The 19544-nt window shown below is 47.4% G+C and overlaps 6 protein-coding genes across 6 annotated transcripts; all 6 read right to left on the reverse strand.

The window, feature by feature from the left end:
* Positions 1-6: 6 nt before the first annotated feature.
* EYB26_006479 (uncharacterized protein) lies at positions 7-1092 on the reverse strand (the record flags this gene model as incomplete). Its single annotated transcript, XM_054265755.1, has 2 exons — positions 7-678; positions 736-1092. 2 exons carry the CDS (start codon positions 1090-1092, stop codon positions 7-9), a joined length of 1029 nt encoding a protein of 342 aa, XP_054121730.1.
* A 1997-nt stretch (positions 1093-3089) lies between these two features.
* EYB26_006480 (uncharacterized protein) lies at positions 3090-4886 on the reverse strand (the record flags this gene model as incomplete). Its single annotated transcript, XM_054265756.1, has 1 exon — positions 3090-3548. The coding sequence occupies one exon, from the start codon at positions 3546-3548 to the stop codon at positions 3090-3092; it is 459 nt and encodes a 152-aa protein (XP_054121731.1).
* Positions 4887-6327: 1441 nt separating this feature from the next.
* EYB26_006481 (uncharacterized protein) lies at positions 6328-7783 on the reverse strand (the record flags this gene model as incomplete). Its single annotated transcript, XM_054265757.1, has 2 exons — positions 6328-7257; positions 7307-7783. 2 exons carry the CDS (start codon positions 7781-7783, stop codon positions 6328-6330), a joined length of 1407 nt encoding a protein of 468 aa, XP_054121732.1.
* Positions 7784-9158: 1375 nt separating this feature from the next.
* On the reverse strand, positions 9159-10617 carry EYB26_006482 (uncharacterized protein; the record flags this gene model as incomplete). Its single annotated transcript, XM_054265758.1, has 4 exons — positions 9159-9468; positions 9526-10268; positions 10325-10548; positions 10611-10617. 4 exons carry the CDS (start codon positions 10615-10617, stop codon positions 9159-9161), a joined length of 1284 nt encoding a protein of 427 aa, XP_054121733.1.
* A 982-nt stretch (positions 10618-11599) lies between these two features.
* Positions 11600-12652, reverse strand: EYB26_006483 (uncharacterized protein; the record flags this gene model as incomplete). The annotated part of the gene is made up of 3 exons (XM_054265759.1): positions 11600-11931; positions 11989-12400; positions 12479-12652. The coding sequence occupies 3 exons, from the start codon at positions 12650-12652 to the stop codon at positions 11600-11602; spliced, it is 918 nt and encodes a 305-aa protein (XP_054121734.1).
* A 1057-nt stretch (positions 12653-13709) lies between these two features.
* On the reverse strand, positions 13710-18659 carry EYB26_006484 (uncharacterized protein; the record flags this gene model as incomplete). Its single annotated transcript, XM_054265760.1, has 2 exons — positions 13710-18529; positions 18596-18659. The coding sequence occupies 2 exons, from the start codon at positions 18657-18659 to the stop codon at positions 13710-13712; spliced, it is 4884 nt and encodes a 1627-aa protein (XP_054121735.1).
* Between the last annotated feature and the right edge of the window lie 885 nt (positions 18660-19544).

The following is a 19544-nucleotide window of genomic DNA, read 5'->3' on the forward strand; positions in this document are numbered from 1 at the left end:
GGATGTCTATTCGACGAAAGGACTTCCTCCACTAACTTCCATATGAGCAGCATACATGCACCTCATAGTATTCCCATTACACCACCCATGAAACAACATATTCCCCTCATTCGAAACCGTCGCACCACCGGGTCCATACAGCTGATTATTCGACGCCAATATCGAAATGCCATTCTTACTGTACGGCCCCGTGATACTCGAAGCAGTGGCAACACGCACGTCATACTTGACATCCGTAAAGCAATGCGTCGAATAAAACAACAAATACGTCCCGTCACCCGCCCAAACCAACGAAGGCGCTTCTACCAGGGGGCCATCCGATGCATCACGATCAATCAGCTGGATAGCGTCGCCAATAGGCGTAATCCCATCTTCCGAAACTCTTTGCAGCATAATTGGCGTTGCGGCAATTGGTTCAACGCTATTGTTACACTCCCCGCCGTGGCCGACACTGTTTCCGTCCACTTTGTAGAGGATATAGCGCGTGCCGTCCGAGTCTTGGAAACTGCTGGCGTCGATGGCGCCACCACGTTCGAGTGGGCATGCGATTGGGTTGGTGGAGATTGGAGTGTAAGGACCCGCTGGGTTGATGCTGTCGGCTATTGCGACGCCGATGCAGTGGCGGTTGGGGCTGGATGAGACGATGGCCGAGTAGTACATGACGTAGTTACCATCAGACTGCATAATCAGTTATTGATTGTCAATCTTTGGTTTGGAAAAGGGGATATAGTATACCCTTCGGAAGACATCAGGAGCCCAATGGTCCGGCTCAGCCTCCCATCCCGCCAACGTAGGCAGTGCCTCAACATTCAACAAACTCCAGGAAACAAAGTCGGCTGAATAAGCTACTTGGATTCTTCTGCCATTTCCATTGGTGCCAAAGGCGTACCATGATCCGTCCGTATGCTGCACAAAAGCCGGGTCCGGGAAGTCCGTGTTTAGGGCAAGTGTGATACTAGAAGAGTGACCGAATGAGATTCTGTTGTTGGCCGTGGAGTGTTCTGAACCTGAAAGTAAAGGAGAAGAGCAAGCTGTAGGTAAAATACTAAGCCCTCCCAGGATTGCCACTGAGAGTGAATGGCTGAGAAGCATGATGTGAATGTTTCGATTGACAGCAATTAAGAATATATAGATTTTTTAAAAAAACGGAAAAGAAAAGTAAATAAAGTTCAAGAACGGTCTTGAAAATTGAAAAGAAGAAAACGCCACAAGTAACATGAACTCGATGACTGGATTGAATGAATTCAGCACCGAGAACAGCGACGTTGGTGCGTAGCTGGCCAGCTGTCTAAGTAATCGCTTCACAACCCACCAAGAGAACTAACTCTATTAGGATTAAAATGTCTGCGTACGGAAGAGCCATAGCTATGCTCTTAATACTCTCGCATTCCGTAAATGTCGGAGTATCTAACTACAACCTAACTCCATTGTGCCTGGCATAAACCGATAAGGGGCCAACCTTGCGTCCAACCGACTCGTGGGCAGACGCGGATAGGCGCAACTGACAGAAGGGAAACGTAAACCCAGTTGCCGGATGGAGTAAGGATAAGAAGAAGGGTTCCAGGATTTCTGTATCGAAAACATCTATGGATCATCAGATATGATTGTGAGGATCCCAGGTTGGTAGTAACAAGGGATCTTGTTCGTGATAGATACAACGCTAGGTCAAGCTACAAAATGTTTACGTATAGGAATACAAGAATCTTTTTTTGGGATTTAAACAGGATAGTAGGGATTGGACAACTTCTTTCCCCGTACACGTAGGTATAATTGGATTTGACTATTTCTCTCACTGGAAACAGTCAGCCCATCCTGTCTTTTGATCCCAGGTGTGAGTGGGACTCGCAAATTGAAATATTAGCAAATCGTGCTATCCCCGACGAGCAGGTGGAAACTCAGAGGTGAAAAAAACCCTATATTTGGTTGAAAATCGGGAGACTCTGTACATGAAGTCGGCTGCAAACAGGAAGATCGTGTCGTATCTGACAATTTAATCCTGTCGAGGGTGCAGAACCAATTTGAGGTCGTATTGCACACTCAGTTCCATGGTTGACAGGATCCACGATAGGGGGAAGGGGAAACATGGATCGATCGTTCAGGTACCGTGTAGGCATACTAACTAACACCCATGCTTTGAGTTTGCAGCAAGGATGGTCCCGGATATTTACCGGGCTATTGACTTACATGTAGCCTGATTGTAGGTAGTATTAATAGATGTTGATATCATGACGAGTAAATGGAAAATACTGCGCACATCCAGCTGACAGGCATACGAAGATCATTACGTTTGTCCGATACACAGCACCTGGTAAATGTTCAAAGATGCAGAATTGTATGAAATATTTATTAAGATCTACTTCTCGGTCTTCTTTTTGTACCACCCCCTCCATTGACCTCCCTGAAACTTGGTGCCGCGAGCCCTATAGCCCACACCGCGACGCAAGGGAGGGATATAACGATTCGCGTACCAGGGCCGATCGAATCGTCCGAGCTGTATATTGTAATTTTAAGAAACAACTTCCATCTGTTACAACCTCAACTATCTGAATGGCGTACAACAATATCCTCGAACCTTTTTTGAATCTTCAAGATGAATCGTATAGTTCCCCACATATGATTGGTTTAGCTCAAAGCCACCCGCTTCCGTCACGCCGTCAACGGCGATTTGCAGATCCCCCCTCAACCCACCCAACCCAGCATCGAATGGTCTTTCTCTTGAATGAGGGGAATGGAATTAGGTAGCATCGACTCTGTTTTTATGTGACGATATTTGGACTAATAATTTGCTATTGCTGTTTCGGACTAAAGTCCAGATTCAAGAAGTTTGAGTTCCGGCGATTCATTGTAGGGTTCGGTATTTACCGACTATGGCACCGCTATCAGAAAAGTAAGTACCGGTAGCCCTAGCTTTAGCCCTAAGATCAAATGCTTCCCAGAAGAATTTTATTTTTTATCCATTTATCATAACTTCGTATTCAATGCTTCTGGATATCTCGTGTATAATACAATGCCATGTCATAATATGTTTTCGGAGAAGCTTCGAGGAAATACGCATCAAACCATTACTTTCCAGAGACAAGGAAGGCAAACTACTTCTCCTTTCTATCTCTCTTCTTCTCCCTAATTCCTTGTACCCAAAGTTCGGCATCCTCAATGGCATGCATAGGATGCTTCTTGTGTAGCAGCAAATGGCCCTGAATCTCAGCAGGCGTGAATTCGCCGGCGGGAATCGCATCGGCGAATTTCTCGGCGAGATCTGCGATTTCTTCTTTGGTGTGAGTTTCAAAGGATAATGTTGGTAGTTTGGTTGCTGATGATGTGGATGGGGATGGTGAGTGTCGTGGTGATGCGGGAGGAGTACTCTTTTGTGCATTCGCAGGTGAGGAAGAAGAAGATGATCTGGGCACCTCGCAATCCAAGGGAGCATAAATAGCCATGAATAGATTCTTGATCGTGTCGCGATCTGAGTATCCAAATGCGATACTTAGATCAACTCGTCCAGGTCTCAATAGCGCGGGATCAAGTTTCTCGATATGGTTTGTGGTCATGACCAATATCCGGCCTTCGCTGGAAGCTACTCCGTCGATGATGTTAAGTAGGGCGGAGAGAGAGATACCTTTGTTTGTAGTCGTATCATCATCCGTGCTTTTCACGTCGGTTAAGCCTTCGGTTTGTGGTGTGCCCTCGCCGTCGTTGCCATTTGAACCATCATCACCTGCAGTCTTTGTCGTTTTATCAACGGTAGAATCGTTCGTCTTTTCACCACGCTTCTTCGCAACACCAGCCGCATCAACATCCTCCAACAACACAATACATCGTCGCGGCAGACTCTGGAACAACGACGCCAACGAATCCTCATTGAGCGTCCTCGAGTTCAAGCTAATAAGGTAAATCTTGAGATGCATGGCACCCGCAGCGGCAAAACACAGACTCGACTTTCCCGTTCCAGGTGGACCATAGAACATATACCCTCTGCGATAGGGGATGCCGCGATTCGAATACCACCTCCTCGTCCTCGGGTGCAGATACTCCTTGATATCCGCGATAAACGCATGTTTCTGCGCATCATCCAGCACCACCGTCGACAAGGGCCTGGGAGGTCGAGCCATACACCTTGTCCAATCATAATCCGCACCCGAATCTCTCTGTGCCCTGTAGATAATCGTCTTGTCGCCATCACGATCAACGTACATGCGCTGCGCCTCAAGAAGCAACTGTCTGAGCACCTCAGGGTTACGGCCAAAGCAACTGACGTAGAGCTTCTCAGCGGGCATGCCCCATCCATAATTCCTCTTCTCGATTTGTTCGCGCTTCAATTTAATGCGATAGCCCCGGAAGTGGAACCAATGAATTCCCTCCGCGGGGGTGATGCGGAGTGGTTTGATTTTGTCCTTGTTTACACGACGCGACCAGTACGAATCAAAATCGTTCGATGCGTCGGCAAACTCTTTCTCATCATTTGCTTCAGTGTCCGAGTCATCGTCGCTGTCGTCGCCAGACATGTCGTCATCCGAGTAATATGAGTTTGCGCGTGTTTTGGTACTGGCAACAGCGCGGGTGGATGTGCGGGAGAAGCCCTGACGAGAAATCCAGTACATGAGATAATTGAACACTTCATCGTCCATGCGTACTTCGATTGTGGAGGTGAAGTAGTTCTGGGCGCCTTCGATGACGGTTTCGAGGCGCAGACGGATGGTTGCCACTACCGTCGCTAGCAAAAAGACCAAAGAGAGATATGCGCTGATGTCGAGCTGCAGGTATTTGGAGAAGAAGATGGAGATTATTGAGAAGCCTGGGAAGAAAGATTCGAGCACGGGAAGGGTAGACAGTGGCGTTGGCGAGGATTGTGCTGCAGTCACATTTTGGGACTGGAGGAGAGACGCCATGATTTTGATCTGCTTACTTGGCCTTCTTTGGGGGGTTGTAGGTAATAACGATGGTGTAGTGTTCGCTCGTGGTAGGTAGCGACAGACTAAGAGAGCGGCCTCCCCCCCGTTGATTTGAGAGAATAAGAATGAGGTTGAGATTAAAAACTCAAGTGCAGGCCAGGCCTGCCTTATTTATACATTTCTAGCCTCGTGCAGAATATATTAAAATACATGTGCGTTGTCGTGTACAAACGAAAATCCCATTCAGCCTCACAAGGACCTACTTAGCTGCATTGTTGCCTGAACTTATTAATTTACTAATCAATATTAACTAACTACAGGATTGTAGTAGACAAGAGATAAGTTACACAGTATCTACTATGAGTACACATCGGGGTCTCGATCTGGCATGTCTGTTTGAAAACCTCAAAAGTGGCGCAGTAAACAGACACCAAACCAACATTAATGACGCATCCAGAGTCTACAAAGTGCACCTTGAAACGCATACATAGTTCTTATCAGACCTTCATATTGATTGTGGCGAGTATCGTGTGGCACATGGTAGCTGAGAGGAAATGGCTTACTCCGTAACCAACCAATCGGTACCGTAATTGTGGATATAGCACAGCCCATCTGCAGAGTTGCAGTCGGAGACCGATTTGGACATGGGTTGATAAACCAATGAATACAGTTTTGCTCTAGGAAGCTTTAGCCCAGTCCAGTCTAGGATTTAAATTGCAACCCCATACTGTTATATAAACTCGGCAGAGACTGTACACATGGACGAATGTTAGAGCTGGGCCAGGCCCTTCAGAGTCAGCCCTATCCATACTGTACGTACATCCTGATCTGAAAATTTGCGACTTCAGCCTCACGCGGGGTGGGTGTGGATGAGTCATGATTATTGCAACCTACTAACTTGCGTAGTAACTTAGTGAATTTCGCATGTGATCATAAGGAAAAGAATTCTTGGATAGGATTGTATCTAGGTTGCACATAACTAAACCCACTAGACGGAATAGACGGAGCTGATTTGATGGCCTGTTGCATAGTCAACTCCTTCCTTTATACGTAAGTTAGTACTTACTATAAGGCTCGAATTCATCATTTGTGATAGCTGCTTCGGCCGCGGTCACTGTCCTCCCCCATTTTGCGACGTTCGGATGGAAAAATGGCGCTGCGAAGATGGAAGAGATGCCTTGTACAGCCTAGTACCCATACAAGTTGAACTGCCTTGCTAACCATGTTCATGGAACTTGAATTAAACACCCACAAACAAGAAGGTTGCTTCTATGTCATTATCATTAATCAACTGATGAATGTCTGACCCGTGTGTCTATATGCCATATTCATAACGCCATGTCCGCACCAAAACCCAGTGTATGTACCCATGTAAAACGCCTATTAACCAGCAATAACCTTCCTTCTACAGCACATCAAATGAGGCGTGTATCCACAATTAAAGAACCCATTGTTCATAAGGCTGTCCTCTCATCTTCCCCGTTCGATCGTCATATAGTTTAGGCTCGAAATCGGAGACTTCGCCGTATTTGCGTACCAGGTACCGCCAGTAACACGCTTCGGCCGCCGGGGTGAGGTACCTATCGCGGAAAGTAGCGACGGAGTTGTTGGCGATGCGTTCCGCGACTTGTGGGTTGTCAAGCAGATATTCCACTTTCGATTCCAGGTTCGAGAAGTCTCTTGCGACTTCAATATAGTTTGCTTCGGGGCCGGATGATATGAATGCGGCATGGTGGGCTTCCCGCCAGATGAGGGGATGTGTGATGAAGACTGAATGGCAGTTGAGTAAGTATTTGCCTCGTCCGGAGAATGAGCGTCCTTCGGTGTGAGCCAAAAACATGTAGCGACAGTGATCCTCAATCGGTACGATGTTTTCCTCCATACTAGTTTTGTTGCCCCAGTCTACCACTCGAACGGAGGCCCAGAATTTGTTTTTCGTAGCCTCGAGCAACCCATTTCGTAGCTCAACGGCCGTATTTAGACTGCCTCTCCACATGAGTTGTTTCTTTTTCGATTGAAAACTTTCGAACTCGGCATCAACAGCGGCAATGCGACGGCGTGTTTCGCGGTACGGCGCAATATCGACCTCAGGCCAGGCCCAGTATCCAAAATCAGGCATCAGCCATATATTGCTGTCGTCGACGTCCTCTTCATCAATGTCGGCAGTGTCACGCTTGGAGTATGACCATACCGGGCCGCCTGCCAGCTTGAGGTCGTCCCAGACAAAGTCGTCGGCGGAGAAGTGAAATTCGATCGAAGGAAGCGATTCACCGTCGGGCATGGCTACCAAAGCACGGTGGAGAGAATGGAGGGTTGACTTCGCGCGTGAGGCAGTATACATCATGTCGCCATACTCGATGATGTAGAGCTATAAGAGTTAGTAAATGAAGTACCTAGGAGCACTGAGAATGACTTACCTCGCCCTGATAGATCATCGCTCTTGCCATGCCCTGTCCCAGCTTCTTTCTCGAGTCGATCTCCTTGAATGTGATGGGATTATTGGCCTCTTTCCGCAGCGCAACGCTCCTGTCAATCTCAATAAACATCTTAGGAAACGCGGCCAGACATTGCTCTGAATTCAACGCATAATTATTCGCATCGCGGCTAGGATTAAACTGCCATTCTCCGTCGCTGATGCCGGTCATCCCATGTTGTAAGCGATCCGTGGCCGATTCGGCGGGCGCATAGCACTCTTTCTCAAAGTATCGGCTCGGTCGGAAAAGCTGTAGTTGCAAAGCATAACTTTGATTTTCAAATTGAAGCGCGAGCAGACATGCTGATAATAATAGTGCTAACGCGCAGCTTAACGGAACGAGTATTCGTGGGCGAAGGATATTCAACACCCGCGGTGAGGTGGTGGTCCAGGCTGGTTTGGATTGTTGTTGTTTCGCCATGTTTTCTGTTTGTTGTTTGTTTTACCTGGCCCCCACATTTGGCTACAGGCTGTTTTGAGGATGATGGTTGTTCAGGAATGTGGCATTTTGATATATAATATACGCTGACAATAAAGGAACACCAACAGAATAGAGATTCTCCGAAGGAAGAGTAAGCGACAGAAAGAACAGAAGAGACCCAAGAAAGAGGTTGGTGAAATAAAGGAGGAGTGGATAGGAAGTCAGGACGAGCGACCCACCAACTGCGTCATCCGACCAGTTACTTAAGAGTGACCTGCGCTTGGCTAGTGCAGCAGCAGAACTTGCCGGTACACACCAAGTACACTACTACAGAGTACGTACTACGTAGTAGACTCTACTCCAGACACTACGTGGGACAGGATTTCTTCTGTGCGACTGACTGAACGAACATCTTCATCAGTATTGCAAGGTACACCGCACATCACAGGCCGAGCACTGCACATCAAGTCCACTTTTCATCTTGCGACGACTCCACCGCGGCAGACTCCTTATCATCCAACAGTTCCAACGGTCAGCGTCCAATTGGCCCAAAACGCACAGTCCTCTCCTCTGCCCTCCACACTGTCCGGTCACTCCAGTGGAGAGTGGCCACCGGATTTGTCGTGACTCTTTGGAGTAATGCTCAACCACTTCTCCTGCTCTACGGAGGATCTACTACATAGTACGTATGTACCATAGTAGTAACCATGTACTGTGTACTACGTATCTCCCCGCTCTGTTAGTCTTTGATGCGGTTCTTTGAGTCTTTGACCCGGAATACAGAGTACGCCACCTTGAACTCGGCTTCCCCAAACGGATACATCTCCACCAGCCGCCCAGGCCAAGTTTACTACATACGTATTCTCTGTTCGCGCCGAATGGGTGCCATCGGATTGATTTGTTGACTTTTTATTTGCAGAGGAAATTAGCCGAGTCGAGTTTGATATTTTTCTGACTCCTTTGAAAGCATACGTAGGGCTAGGACTGGCGGATTGCTACGTATGTGCAAAAGAGGCCCTGGGAACATTGTTTTTCGGACGGGAGCGATTGCTACTTCGGATTAACGTCTTAATATTTGCACTAATAAGCCCTTGGAACTCCTCTTTGGAACAAGAGCCGTGCGTAATTCATGCAATTTGAAATTAGCAATGAACCTATGCAATCTGTAGGCTCATTCTCAAATTCGATGTCTTCGCCTTGGCCAGGGCAAGGAAGTGTAACAACCCTAATGTAGATTGCATGATGTTCTTGATTAGGGTGTAGTCTCATTAGCCCTAAATACATACCCCTATAATCCTCCAAGTCATTGTTTCATTACATCATCTTCTGCTTTCATTAGCCACTAAGTTAGATATCCTCAGGTTGCTCTATCAGCCTAGGCAAATAGCACCGCAGCAATTGGAACTTCAGCCCAGAGCATCATACTAGGGACATCGATTGCCCTCGCACCATTCCCAGCCGAAGCCGACGTTGGAATGGCAGTTGTAGTAGACGTAGAGTGTGTGGAGGTCGCTGTCGACGTTGATCGAGCAGTAGCTGTGGTCGAGCTCGTGGAAAAGCTGGTGGAGTAGCTCACCGAAACAGCCGTGGTATCAACCCAGGCAAACATCATGACATCGCCGACACCATCGGGGCCAACTTGGATGTTTCCACTTGCCGTTTGTCCCGAGTCTGAAATAGGTATCCTGTGCATTTCATGTCAGCCGCTGAACGGTGAAGTTATGGGAGAGAAAAGTACGTACGAGCCAAAGTCATTTCCCCAGTCATCGATCATAGAACCAGACTTCAAACTCCCCGATGCAATGGAATAATTCACATTAAACGTTGCTTCAAAGTCATATGGAACATCAAACGGAATAATAATGGCAACGCTACCATCTGTTTTGTTTCCATAAACGGAAGAATCGACAAAAATCACTTCACTATCATTCTTGAGCACAGCCCCAGTTGCTGCCCTCCCGAGAAGTATGTTTTTATCTTCTTCTTCGATCGACCTCTTCTTATCGTTGGTATATTTCGAACAATCGATCCCCTTGACCTTGACCCGAATCTGATCACCTTTTGACTTCCCATCTACCGCCCAGCGCCACCGACTTCCAATGGCACTATTAATACTCTGCGGCACACAAATGATGGATGCAAGCGCACCACCCTCGGCGGATGCTGCTGGAGGCCACTCCTCGCATGACCATCGTATCCGATTTCCGTTAGGTAACGTCTCTCCAAAGATTCTGGCACAAGGACTCCCAGCACACCCCGCCGCTCGACGATTCGCAGCCGCAGCGGCGTTCTGATTTTTGCCGTTGTACGTCAGAAAAATCTCATTTGGCCGATCTGCATTGAAACCGGGCCATTGCATATTCCCTCTGCACATATTCTCAAAGATCTCATCTTCGCCGGGGTAGTCATTCAAATCAAGATACAAAGTGTCAAGACAAGTCATTCCAGGGGAACAGAAATGATCGTCGGACCCATCATCGTTTTTCTGGGAACCAATGCAACATGTAGCGCCTTTATTGCAGTAGTACTCTGATCCGCAACAGGTTGCGTCTTTGGGTGCGCAGCCGTTGCCAGAACAACATTGCTCGTCTTTTGCATCGCATTGGTATTGAGTGCCGCAGCATGATTTGCCGACGTCGGCGCAGCCGGATTCACAGCATGTTTGGCCGTCTTCGCAGCAACCTGAGCCGCTGCTGAAGCATTTGTAGCCTTCGTTGCAGGCGGCGCCGCCACAGCAGAGGCCGCCTGAAGGAGCGCAGTGGGTGCTATCATTTCAGTATTAGTAGTTAAATTCCCACCGGTTTCGTTTGAAATAGTTGTAACATACCCGCCATTACAGCAAGAACCCCCCGTCTCACAACTATGTAGTCCATCCGAGCAACATACGTCGTACGCCGCTGTTGTGCAGTGTATTCCATCGGGGCACTAAACACATAAAATCTCCGTCAGTTGCTCCCCATATCAAATATCCATATGATGCTTACAGGCAAAGGAGTCGCCGGAGGACATTCAAACCCCTGTCGACGATTGAACATCAACGTATCATCTCTTGAGTATAACGAAAAGACTTCCGAAATATCTATGCTGTCGTTTTTTGCCTGTGATGAAGCAAAGCCATTCTTCAATTGAGAGAGTCGTAAGCACCCTTGAAAAGAGTCCGAGGCGGACGTCAAGATAGGAAATAGTGAAGCGCAACTGCGGTGAAGATGATGCTTCGTAACACCCTCATCTTTTTTTGCACTCAACTGCGTGGTTATTGCGTTATCCAGTAGTAACAAACATCGTATCCATGAATTGGCATTTATTTCAGGGCTGATGCTACTTTAACAAGCTAACCCTCCACACTACTTATATGTACAATTACCATGTGAGGCTCTTCCCCTCTTAACTGTAAACCTCAAGGCTCGGTGTCAATTGTACTACATAAGTCCAAATAGTCAAAACTCCATCGCAAAGATTCAGCCTTCAGTGGCTTACAGTTCCCGTCCTGCACGTTATCAACCTTGAATGCGAGGATAGCCTCTTGGCTTGGAGTCATGGCTCGACCATTGAGGATCGTTTGTGGTTGTCTACACACGGGCCGCTTGTGGACCAGATACATTAGAAGGAACCACTACGTAAAAGAGGTAGAATCTTCTGCACACTCATACTTGGAGAACATCTTATTGGATCGTAGATACGTCAAAGCGCTTGAAAGTCATGCTCTAGTCGATAGCCTAGTGAAGATAAAGTTGAGGCTGTGAGACTGGCGCATTCGGGTCGGGTAAACAACCATATCGGCTCCCCAGAATATCAGAGTTAAAAAGTACCAGGAAATCACACAAATAAAGACGAATTCCGCTGCACGAACTCTTTCCACGATACTGGCTTCTCCTCGAGAAGAGCAAGCGACGGCTCCAAACTCTCGCCACCATAATAGCCCTCTGCTTCCATAACCAACAGATTCTCAATCGTTCCTTGCGTGAGTTCTGGAGCCAAAAAGGACGTAAACGCTTCTTGGGGAACCTTGACAGCCGCTGTCCTAACTCCAAGAGTCTCTGCAATTTCCGTAACAATCTGGTTGGGAGTATAGTAACCCGCCGCCATGAGCACTCGTTTCCCAACCGTGCTCGGGAATAATTTCTTGATGACAGCCTTGACGAATTTGCCTTGATGATTTGTCAATTACCAAACCTCAACTTTCCTTTCTAGTCAGGTTTCCATACCAGTATCCTCATTAACATCCAAAACCGGCACCTTCGCCATCTCCGGGTCAACAGGCCACTCAAGCGTCAACACATGCCCCCTTTTCTTCAACGCCCTCGAAAAATTCGTCATATAGAAAGCCGCCAACACAAACGTCGCCGGCACACTACTTTCTCGTATATAGTTCTCAATCTCGGCTTTAGTATCGAAATACGCCACGTTCGAAAGTTGTCCGCCTGTTAATTCGGTAATGCCCCGAAGAGAAGAGAAGATGAGGTGTTGAACGCCGGCTTGCTTGCAGGCATCGGTGACTGCTTTTCCTTGGCTTATTTCTTTATCTTTATTGGTGGTCTCCCAGAAATTGGTTATTAGGAAGACTGTGTGGGAGCCTTGGATAGCGCTTAAGAGTTGAGGGGTTGATGACAAGTCCGCCTGGAAGGTCAATTTCGTATACACTACAATATACTACGAGCACCGAGAAAGGGAAGGAAGAGAAAAAGCAAAACGTACGGCGACCATTTCCACCCCTTGTGAGGCAAGTCTCTTAGCGGATTCTTTAGATACGTCGCGTGTGATTCCGCGGACTTTGTATTCTTTACTCAGGGCGGGGTCAGCTAGAATGGCCTGAATGACAGAGCCACCTTGGTTGCCTGTGGCGCCGAATACGGTGAGGAGTTTTGACATTTATTGCTCTTCTAGAAATTTTAGGCTTGGTGAGATGAAAATGAGATTGGCAAGATTTGATGCTCTTTTAAAAAGGAAAGAAAGAAAGAAAGAAGGCCCAATCTAGGTATTCCTGCAAAGAATATATCGGGTTCTTATATATCAGTCCATGATCAAAAACCAATAACATATAATTCCAAAACATGACATCTGGAAGGTCGTACTTCATCCTTGGCATCATACAACACTTGCTCAATCCGACGGCCTAGATGCGCCATCGTACTCAATTCCGTAACCTCGAACAATTGATATGTGCTTGCGGAAACTATTTCCATACCAGTAGTTCTTCCCGTCGTAGAATGTTAATATTGTGAATGAAGCTGGAGCTGCACCTCTTTTCCTCCAAATCAGCAAAGGAACGCCTGCGATGTAAACGGCACTTTCAGAGAACTCAAAGCATTCATACACAAACATTAAGCTGAATACATCAACCCAACCAACCTATCAACACATGCGAGCTTTATACAGCCGTTAAGTATTTCAGGTGTAGATGTTGCAACGTTTCTTCCCGCGCTTTTCGAAGACTTCAAGGATACGTTGTGGTCATTATTACAATGGTCTTTATGTAGCGTATGAGAGAAAAAGAAGTCAATTGTAAGCAATTGTAGCTTGTATATATCTATATTTATCTCGATGGTTGGGGGTATCTTGATACAAAGTCGAAGACCGAAAGCAGAAAGAATGTACATAAACGAGAGAGAGACACATTGAATAGGGGGAACATTGACAGGGAAAATAGTCGAATAGTTGGAAAAGGTAAAGAGGTATATGTTAAATTAGCCAACAGCGAAAAGTGGTTGGGTTTTGAAATTACATGAATTGACGGAAATGGGTCGGGTCAGGTCAAGGGACGAATGTATGTACCAATAGTAGAGAACAGGGGTATCGAGAGGTCGAGGTCGAGATTCTAGTGAAGGCGAAAATCATTCATAAAACGTCGTGATTGAACAGGCAACAAGGAAAAGGCGAGGCATCGCAACGTAAAGAACAAAACGCTGGGAAGGGGGCGCTCGAAAAATCACCGCCCATTCGTCGGTGCATTATTACTAAAATAACTCTGGTCAATCTTCAAAATCCACTCCACCTTCTGCGCCTCCGTCCTGGCCGCAAACAAGAACGTATTCTGCGGCCCATAGACCGCAAAAATATTCGATCTCCCAACACCATTGTTGCGGTTTGATGCAAATCCATTCGATCCCTCAAACAACCGCGCAAAATCTGGGTCATGATCCACACGTGCATGGCGGAGGTTGATGGTATTGATTTCGTCGCCGTCGGGGACGGAGTAGACATGCAAATAAGACCCACGAAGCTCAATAAATCGGCGTACCCAGCGTGTGCTGTTGTCGTCGTCTGGCATCATGAGATAGCTTGCTTTTGCAATTGTGGCATTTTTGCTTAGTGTTTGTACGTTGGCGATGTAGCGCGGTGTTGAGGCGTGTTCGGAGGTGGAGGCGCCGTCCGACTCTAGGATGGAGGGAACCTTGGAGACGTTCCCGTTGGTGGGTTGTTCGGTGTTGGTTTTTACGAGAATTACCTCTGTGGGGTCTTTGCGGGTTGACCATATAGTGAGGTATCGTTGGATAAGTTTCGTTTGTCGTTCGGACAGTTCTTGATTACGGAGTGGTGTCGAGCGTCCACTTCCTTTGGCTGGTGAGTGTACAAGGCTGGCAGTCCCCAAAGCGCCGCGAGCAGCTTCTAATTCAGCACCGCGCTGCCTTCGCTTTCGTGAGGCGATAAAGTCGCGAACCAAGGAAACTTTGCGCGGTGACCAGCTTGTGAGCAGTTCCTCGCCCTTGACATAGTCGTTTTGGGTGTTCATGCGCCAGAGATCTGCAGCACGTTTGGCGGATACGGGGCGAATGACGACTGAGAACATGCCGACTGTAGAATGTACCACTCTCGTGGAGCTCCAAATATGTCTGAGAATTGATTGTGGGCGAGCATAGTTTCGTCCAAGAACGACAAGTGTTTGATCCAACGCAAAGACAATAGGCTCTTGAACACGCGCCGATACCAAATCCCAGCGTAATGAGACTTGCACACGATACTTTTCAGCCGTAGTGCGATCCATCAGAAGAGAGCCATGGAGACTAGAATCCCATTGTCCGATTATCGTCACATTCGAAGTTCCATCCGCATTGTCCTTGATCATCGGTTCCTGCACCAAACGAAGCGGAACATCGGGAGTCTTGAAATCTTGATCAGGTATCTTGCCCCATGGATCAAGTAGCCGAACAGATCCAATTCGCAAATTGGTAACATCCTCCCAGGGAAAGTTCTCTGTAGAGCTATGGGTTAAATGAATCGCGACTCGTCTTTGCAGACCCTGATGTAGCTGATATGTGCCAACGTCCATGCTACTGCTCTGCACCACCTCGACAGGCAAATATTCACCACTTTCTGCAAGTTCTAGAATCTGGATGCGAGTAAAGACATCGTGACGTTCTTCGGTGAAAAACTCTGTCTCGGCGATCCGCGGCGTCTTGCGTTTCGATGGTGCCGGCTTCTCGGAAGAATCACGCATATCATCCCAACTAAGCAGTTTGTCCAGATGCATTGATGTCACCTTGGCATATATGCAAACCTTTAAGGACGCTGTGCGTGGACTCGATAGTGGCAAGCTCATGCTGTGTACACTTTCAAATCGGACGGGATTCTCGTCAAAACCGCTGATCATCTGCGTCGTTGTAGCTCCTCCTTCTTCAGAGACACCCGGTACGAAAAGCTGAGCATGGACCTCCGTACCCTCGCGCTCGGCGAAACCGGCCATGTCCCGCATGACAATGTTGAATTTGAGCGTAGAAGAAGGGCCTTGTGCAGACGATGGCTCAAGAGACAGTCGTATGATACCAATGACGCTTTGTGTATAGGGAGAAACTACCTCCACAGAGAAATCCTGGACGCGCATCTCAAAGACAGCAGTCAATGGTATATCTGCATCGCCGACGAGAGAATATTGCGCCGGGCAAGTCTCGGAAAAGGGATTCTCTAGTTTGAAATGTTGAATATAATCAGGTCGGTCAATATATTGGTGCATCTGACGCATTGCTTGAACTCGTTTCTGAAGTTTCTCAATCGACCAGAGATGAACGAAACAATGTTTGAAATCAATTACTCGGACACAAACGCAGGGCTTTTTGACAGTATCGAGGGCATCATCATCTTCACCAGAGATACCGTTGAGAACGAGATCATATGAAGATACCATGTTGTGTCCTTCATCAATAACGGCAAACTGAAAGACAACATTCTTATCCATTATCTGGCTCATCACTTGAGCCTCTTTCAATAGCGAAGCGTGCTGGAGGATAGATTCAGCCATGCGAACATAATTCCGTTTCGACCAGAGGCGAACAACAGATTTCGCGATTTCGATCTCCTTGTCATCCAGTTTGGCGAAGCCATTTTCATATATCCGAGGGACAGGATGGCCCATTTCTTTGATGTGGGTTTCATATTGCTCTTTCTGCTGTTTGAGCTGCTTTCCAAACTCAACCTTGGCTGATTGCAGAGCTTCCTCCATGCGAATCCGTTCTTGTCGTAATTCTTCAACATCAACATGAGATGCGTCCGCCTTCAGCTTCTCTTGAAATTCGCCTTTTTGCTTATCAAGCTGGCGTTGCATATCATCGCGAGCGGCTTGCAATGAAGAATCTCCTTCGTCCTCATCAATCTGACGAGGAGTTCCCGGCATGGTGATGGCGGTATCAAGTGAGAAATTATCAATAGTTCCATTCGACATGTATTTATCGCGGACAGGAAACGAACTCAAAGAATCGGTATCTTCCTCATTCTCCAACAAACCACGACGGACTGCACGAGCCTTTTGCACGTCATCGAAGAGGGCATCCAGCTCGTCGTCATTGAGATCTGCGATCTTTTGATCGGGTCCGAGAATAGCACTAGCAGCCTCTCGACGAGCATAAAACCAGTCTGCATCTCTACCACTTCGATTGGGTATTGGAGAGTCAGTCCGGCCCACCTCACCATCGATTTCTGAGCCGGTCTTACTCATTGTACGGTCATGAGTCCTACTAGGAGCAGGGGACCGTAGTTGGCTGGTAGTCACTGAATGACGCAGTAAGCTTTGCTCCACCCTTTCCGCACGAGCTTCTTCAGGGTGGTTGAATCGAAAGATATGAAAGTCACCAAGAATGATACGACATCCACTTCGAAGACGTGTTGGTTTTTCGATGCGTAGACCATTGACCATAATCGCAGCCCCTTCACCTGGAATCAGCGTTACCACATTATCCACATTCTGGAAAATACAGTGTTGTTGCTGAATTTTCGATCCATTCAGTCGAATTTCCGCTCCATTATCCTGATCAATATTGCCGACTCTGGTTTCACCTGGTTTGATGTTATAGACAAGACATTCTGTCAATAGTGGATCGTCGCTCAAATTGACCAAGTGAGGCATTTTTTTCGGTGTACTGAGTCCCACGAATCCCTTTTCAATACTGATACCCAACTCTTCCAAAGCAGCTTCACGCTCCTTTTGGATCTCCTCTGTCTTAGCCAGTTTCTCTTCCCATGTTTGATTCAAATCTTTGTATAACTTCTCACTCTGGTTCAGTTGTTCAACAATCTCGGCCTTGCTGACCTTTTTGACGGTGCCATCGGGCTGGGCAATAGACACGATTTGTTGATCTAGAGGCGTATCAGGCGGGTATGATTCCTCCATTGGAGCGCCAGCTGTTAATGCACCACCTGCACCACCGCCAAGTTTGCTTCGCAATTGAGCCAATTCCTCTTTCAATTCACGAATCATACGAGCGTTCGGGTCTTCGTTGACCACAGCATGATTCTTGATACGTTTCGCCGAATCCGCATACCGCAAGGTACCTAGCGTCTCCTCAAAGTTGATATCTGCAGGAGAAATAGCAGCAATCATGGCAGTCATTGAATTTCCTCCAAGAGAATCCTTCAGCAGCCACGTCAATACGGAGTCACGATATGGCACCAGCGTTCCTTTCTTGCCTTTGCCGGACGATAAATCGGCAAGAGCTGCAATGACACGACCCAAAGTCGACAGAGATCGATTAATTTCGGCACCTTCCTTCAGTCGGGCACCCGTCGCGCCTGTAGATGTCGCTCGCTCGGAACCAGCCAAATCGACCAGACTAATTTTCGCAACTTTTTCTGTGTCCATTGTGGTTTCCGCATCGTGTCGTTTTTGGGTCAAAGTAAGAGTAAACACGGCATGCGATCGACTAGATGTTTCGTTCATGTTGGTCGCAGCAACCGTTCTCGCTTTATTACCTTCATCCATCAGATTCTCAATTTCCTGGAACGATCGCACGACCAATTTCGCCAAATCCTCCACATATGGACCAGTCGACGGATGCTCTCGCACTTTCAGATTTCCCTTTGTAGCGGGGTTCAGCAAATCGCGAACGCGCTCATTATAAATTTCCAGATACGACACTTCCACCGTACACGTCAAATTCTTATCTTCCTGCAAAGTCGCAATCCGCTTAAACATATCCTGACAAATCTTCGGAATAACACCATGTTCCTTTCCATAACCCATCATAGAATAGGATTTCCCAGAACCCGTCTGACCGTACGCAAAGATACAATTGTTGTAACCCTGAAAGGCATTGTCGAGGAGAGGAACACCCAAATCGCTGAATAAGTTCTCCTGTCCGGCGTAATTTGGTGAAGCTTTATCAAAGGACCAGTACGATCTGTCGAACGCGAAGGACTTGGGGCCGTCACCCGTACCTTTCATGCCACCTTTGGATATTTTCTCGGCGGCGCCAGGAGGGGGTACGAGGATGGTCTGGTTTCCTTTCATCTGCACAATACATTTTGCGCCGCGGTCGATTTCTACATGCCCGGCTTCGTTAGTTTATTGTCCATGCGGGAATTAAGTTGCAGGAGTAGAGAACTTGCCTCGACTGTTGAACGGCCGCACTCGCACCACCACCTTGATATTTCCACCACCGGCTGGAGCCATTTTGACTGCTTATGTGTCTTCCATGCACTGGACTACCCGACGTAGACGTTTGCGAGACTCGATGTCTCTCCCGGAAGCCGGGTGTCGCGTAGGATATACCAATACACTACGGTCGATGAGTCGCGACCGCGACCAGCGTTTGGTTGTGGACACGAGCGCACGTCTATTCAATCGTATTAGTCGTCCAGAGTCTCGGTTGTCGTATGCGTATCTAGTCAGACCAGACTCTCTCCTAAACTCCACAATGTCAACAAGGAAGCGTCATGCGGAATCGACAAATTCCCCGTCGCGTCGTGTGACGTAGGGCGTTGGGCGACCGACAGCGGGTGTCGGTGTCGATCGCAGGTGAGTATTGGAAGCTTTGTCTTGTGGCAACAGCAAGGGAATAATTGTATGATCGTTTGTTGTGATAATGGATATTGTTTGTCTGGTTGCCTTCGCTCAGGAACAGTGGAAATCGAGCCACACAGACCATAGCCGTAAAGGGTTTAGCGGCATCTGATCCCCGTGGATTTCCATGTGGGGTCTCTGCCACACTTTCCTTTTTTCTTTGGATACCCTCATAGTCTCATACGGCGTCCATGACCAAGTCCGTTGAGTTCAATATTATTTAGACGGTTGATTTGGAGGTTGTCGGTATGGGGAATGCTTTATACGGAGATGAGGCTGGAGATAGGATCCGGTTGCATCGCTGATGGTAGAAGGGGCCACATATATCTCGCTGGTGATGAATATATATTTGGTCAACCCATGTACCGCAGGTAAGTGTACACGATCAATGCAATAAAATCAAATATTAATGGTACAGCAGCTATATATCCATGATGAAGTAAATGGCACAGGAAGTAATACAAAAACTGATCGTAACAACATTATATAGTGAAA

The sequence above is a fragment of the Talaromyces marneffei genome, chromosome 5, assembly GCF_009556855.1.
Source record: "Talaromyces marneffei chromosome 5, complete sequence".
NCBI classification, from domain to species: domain Eukaryota; kingdom Fungi; phylum Ascomycota; class Eurotiomycetes; order Eurotiales; family Trichocomaceae; genus Talaromyces; species Talaromyces marneffei.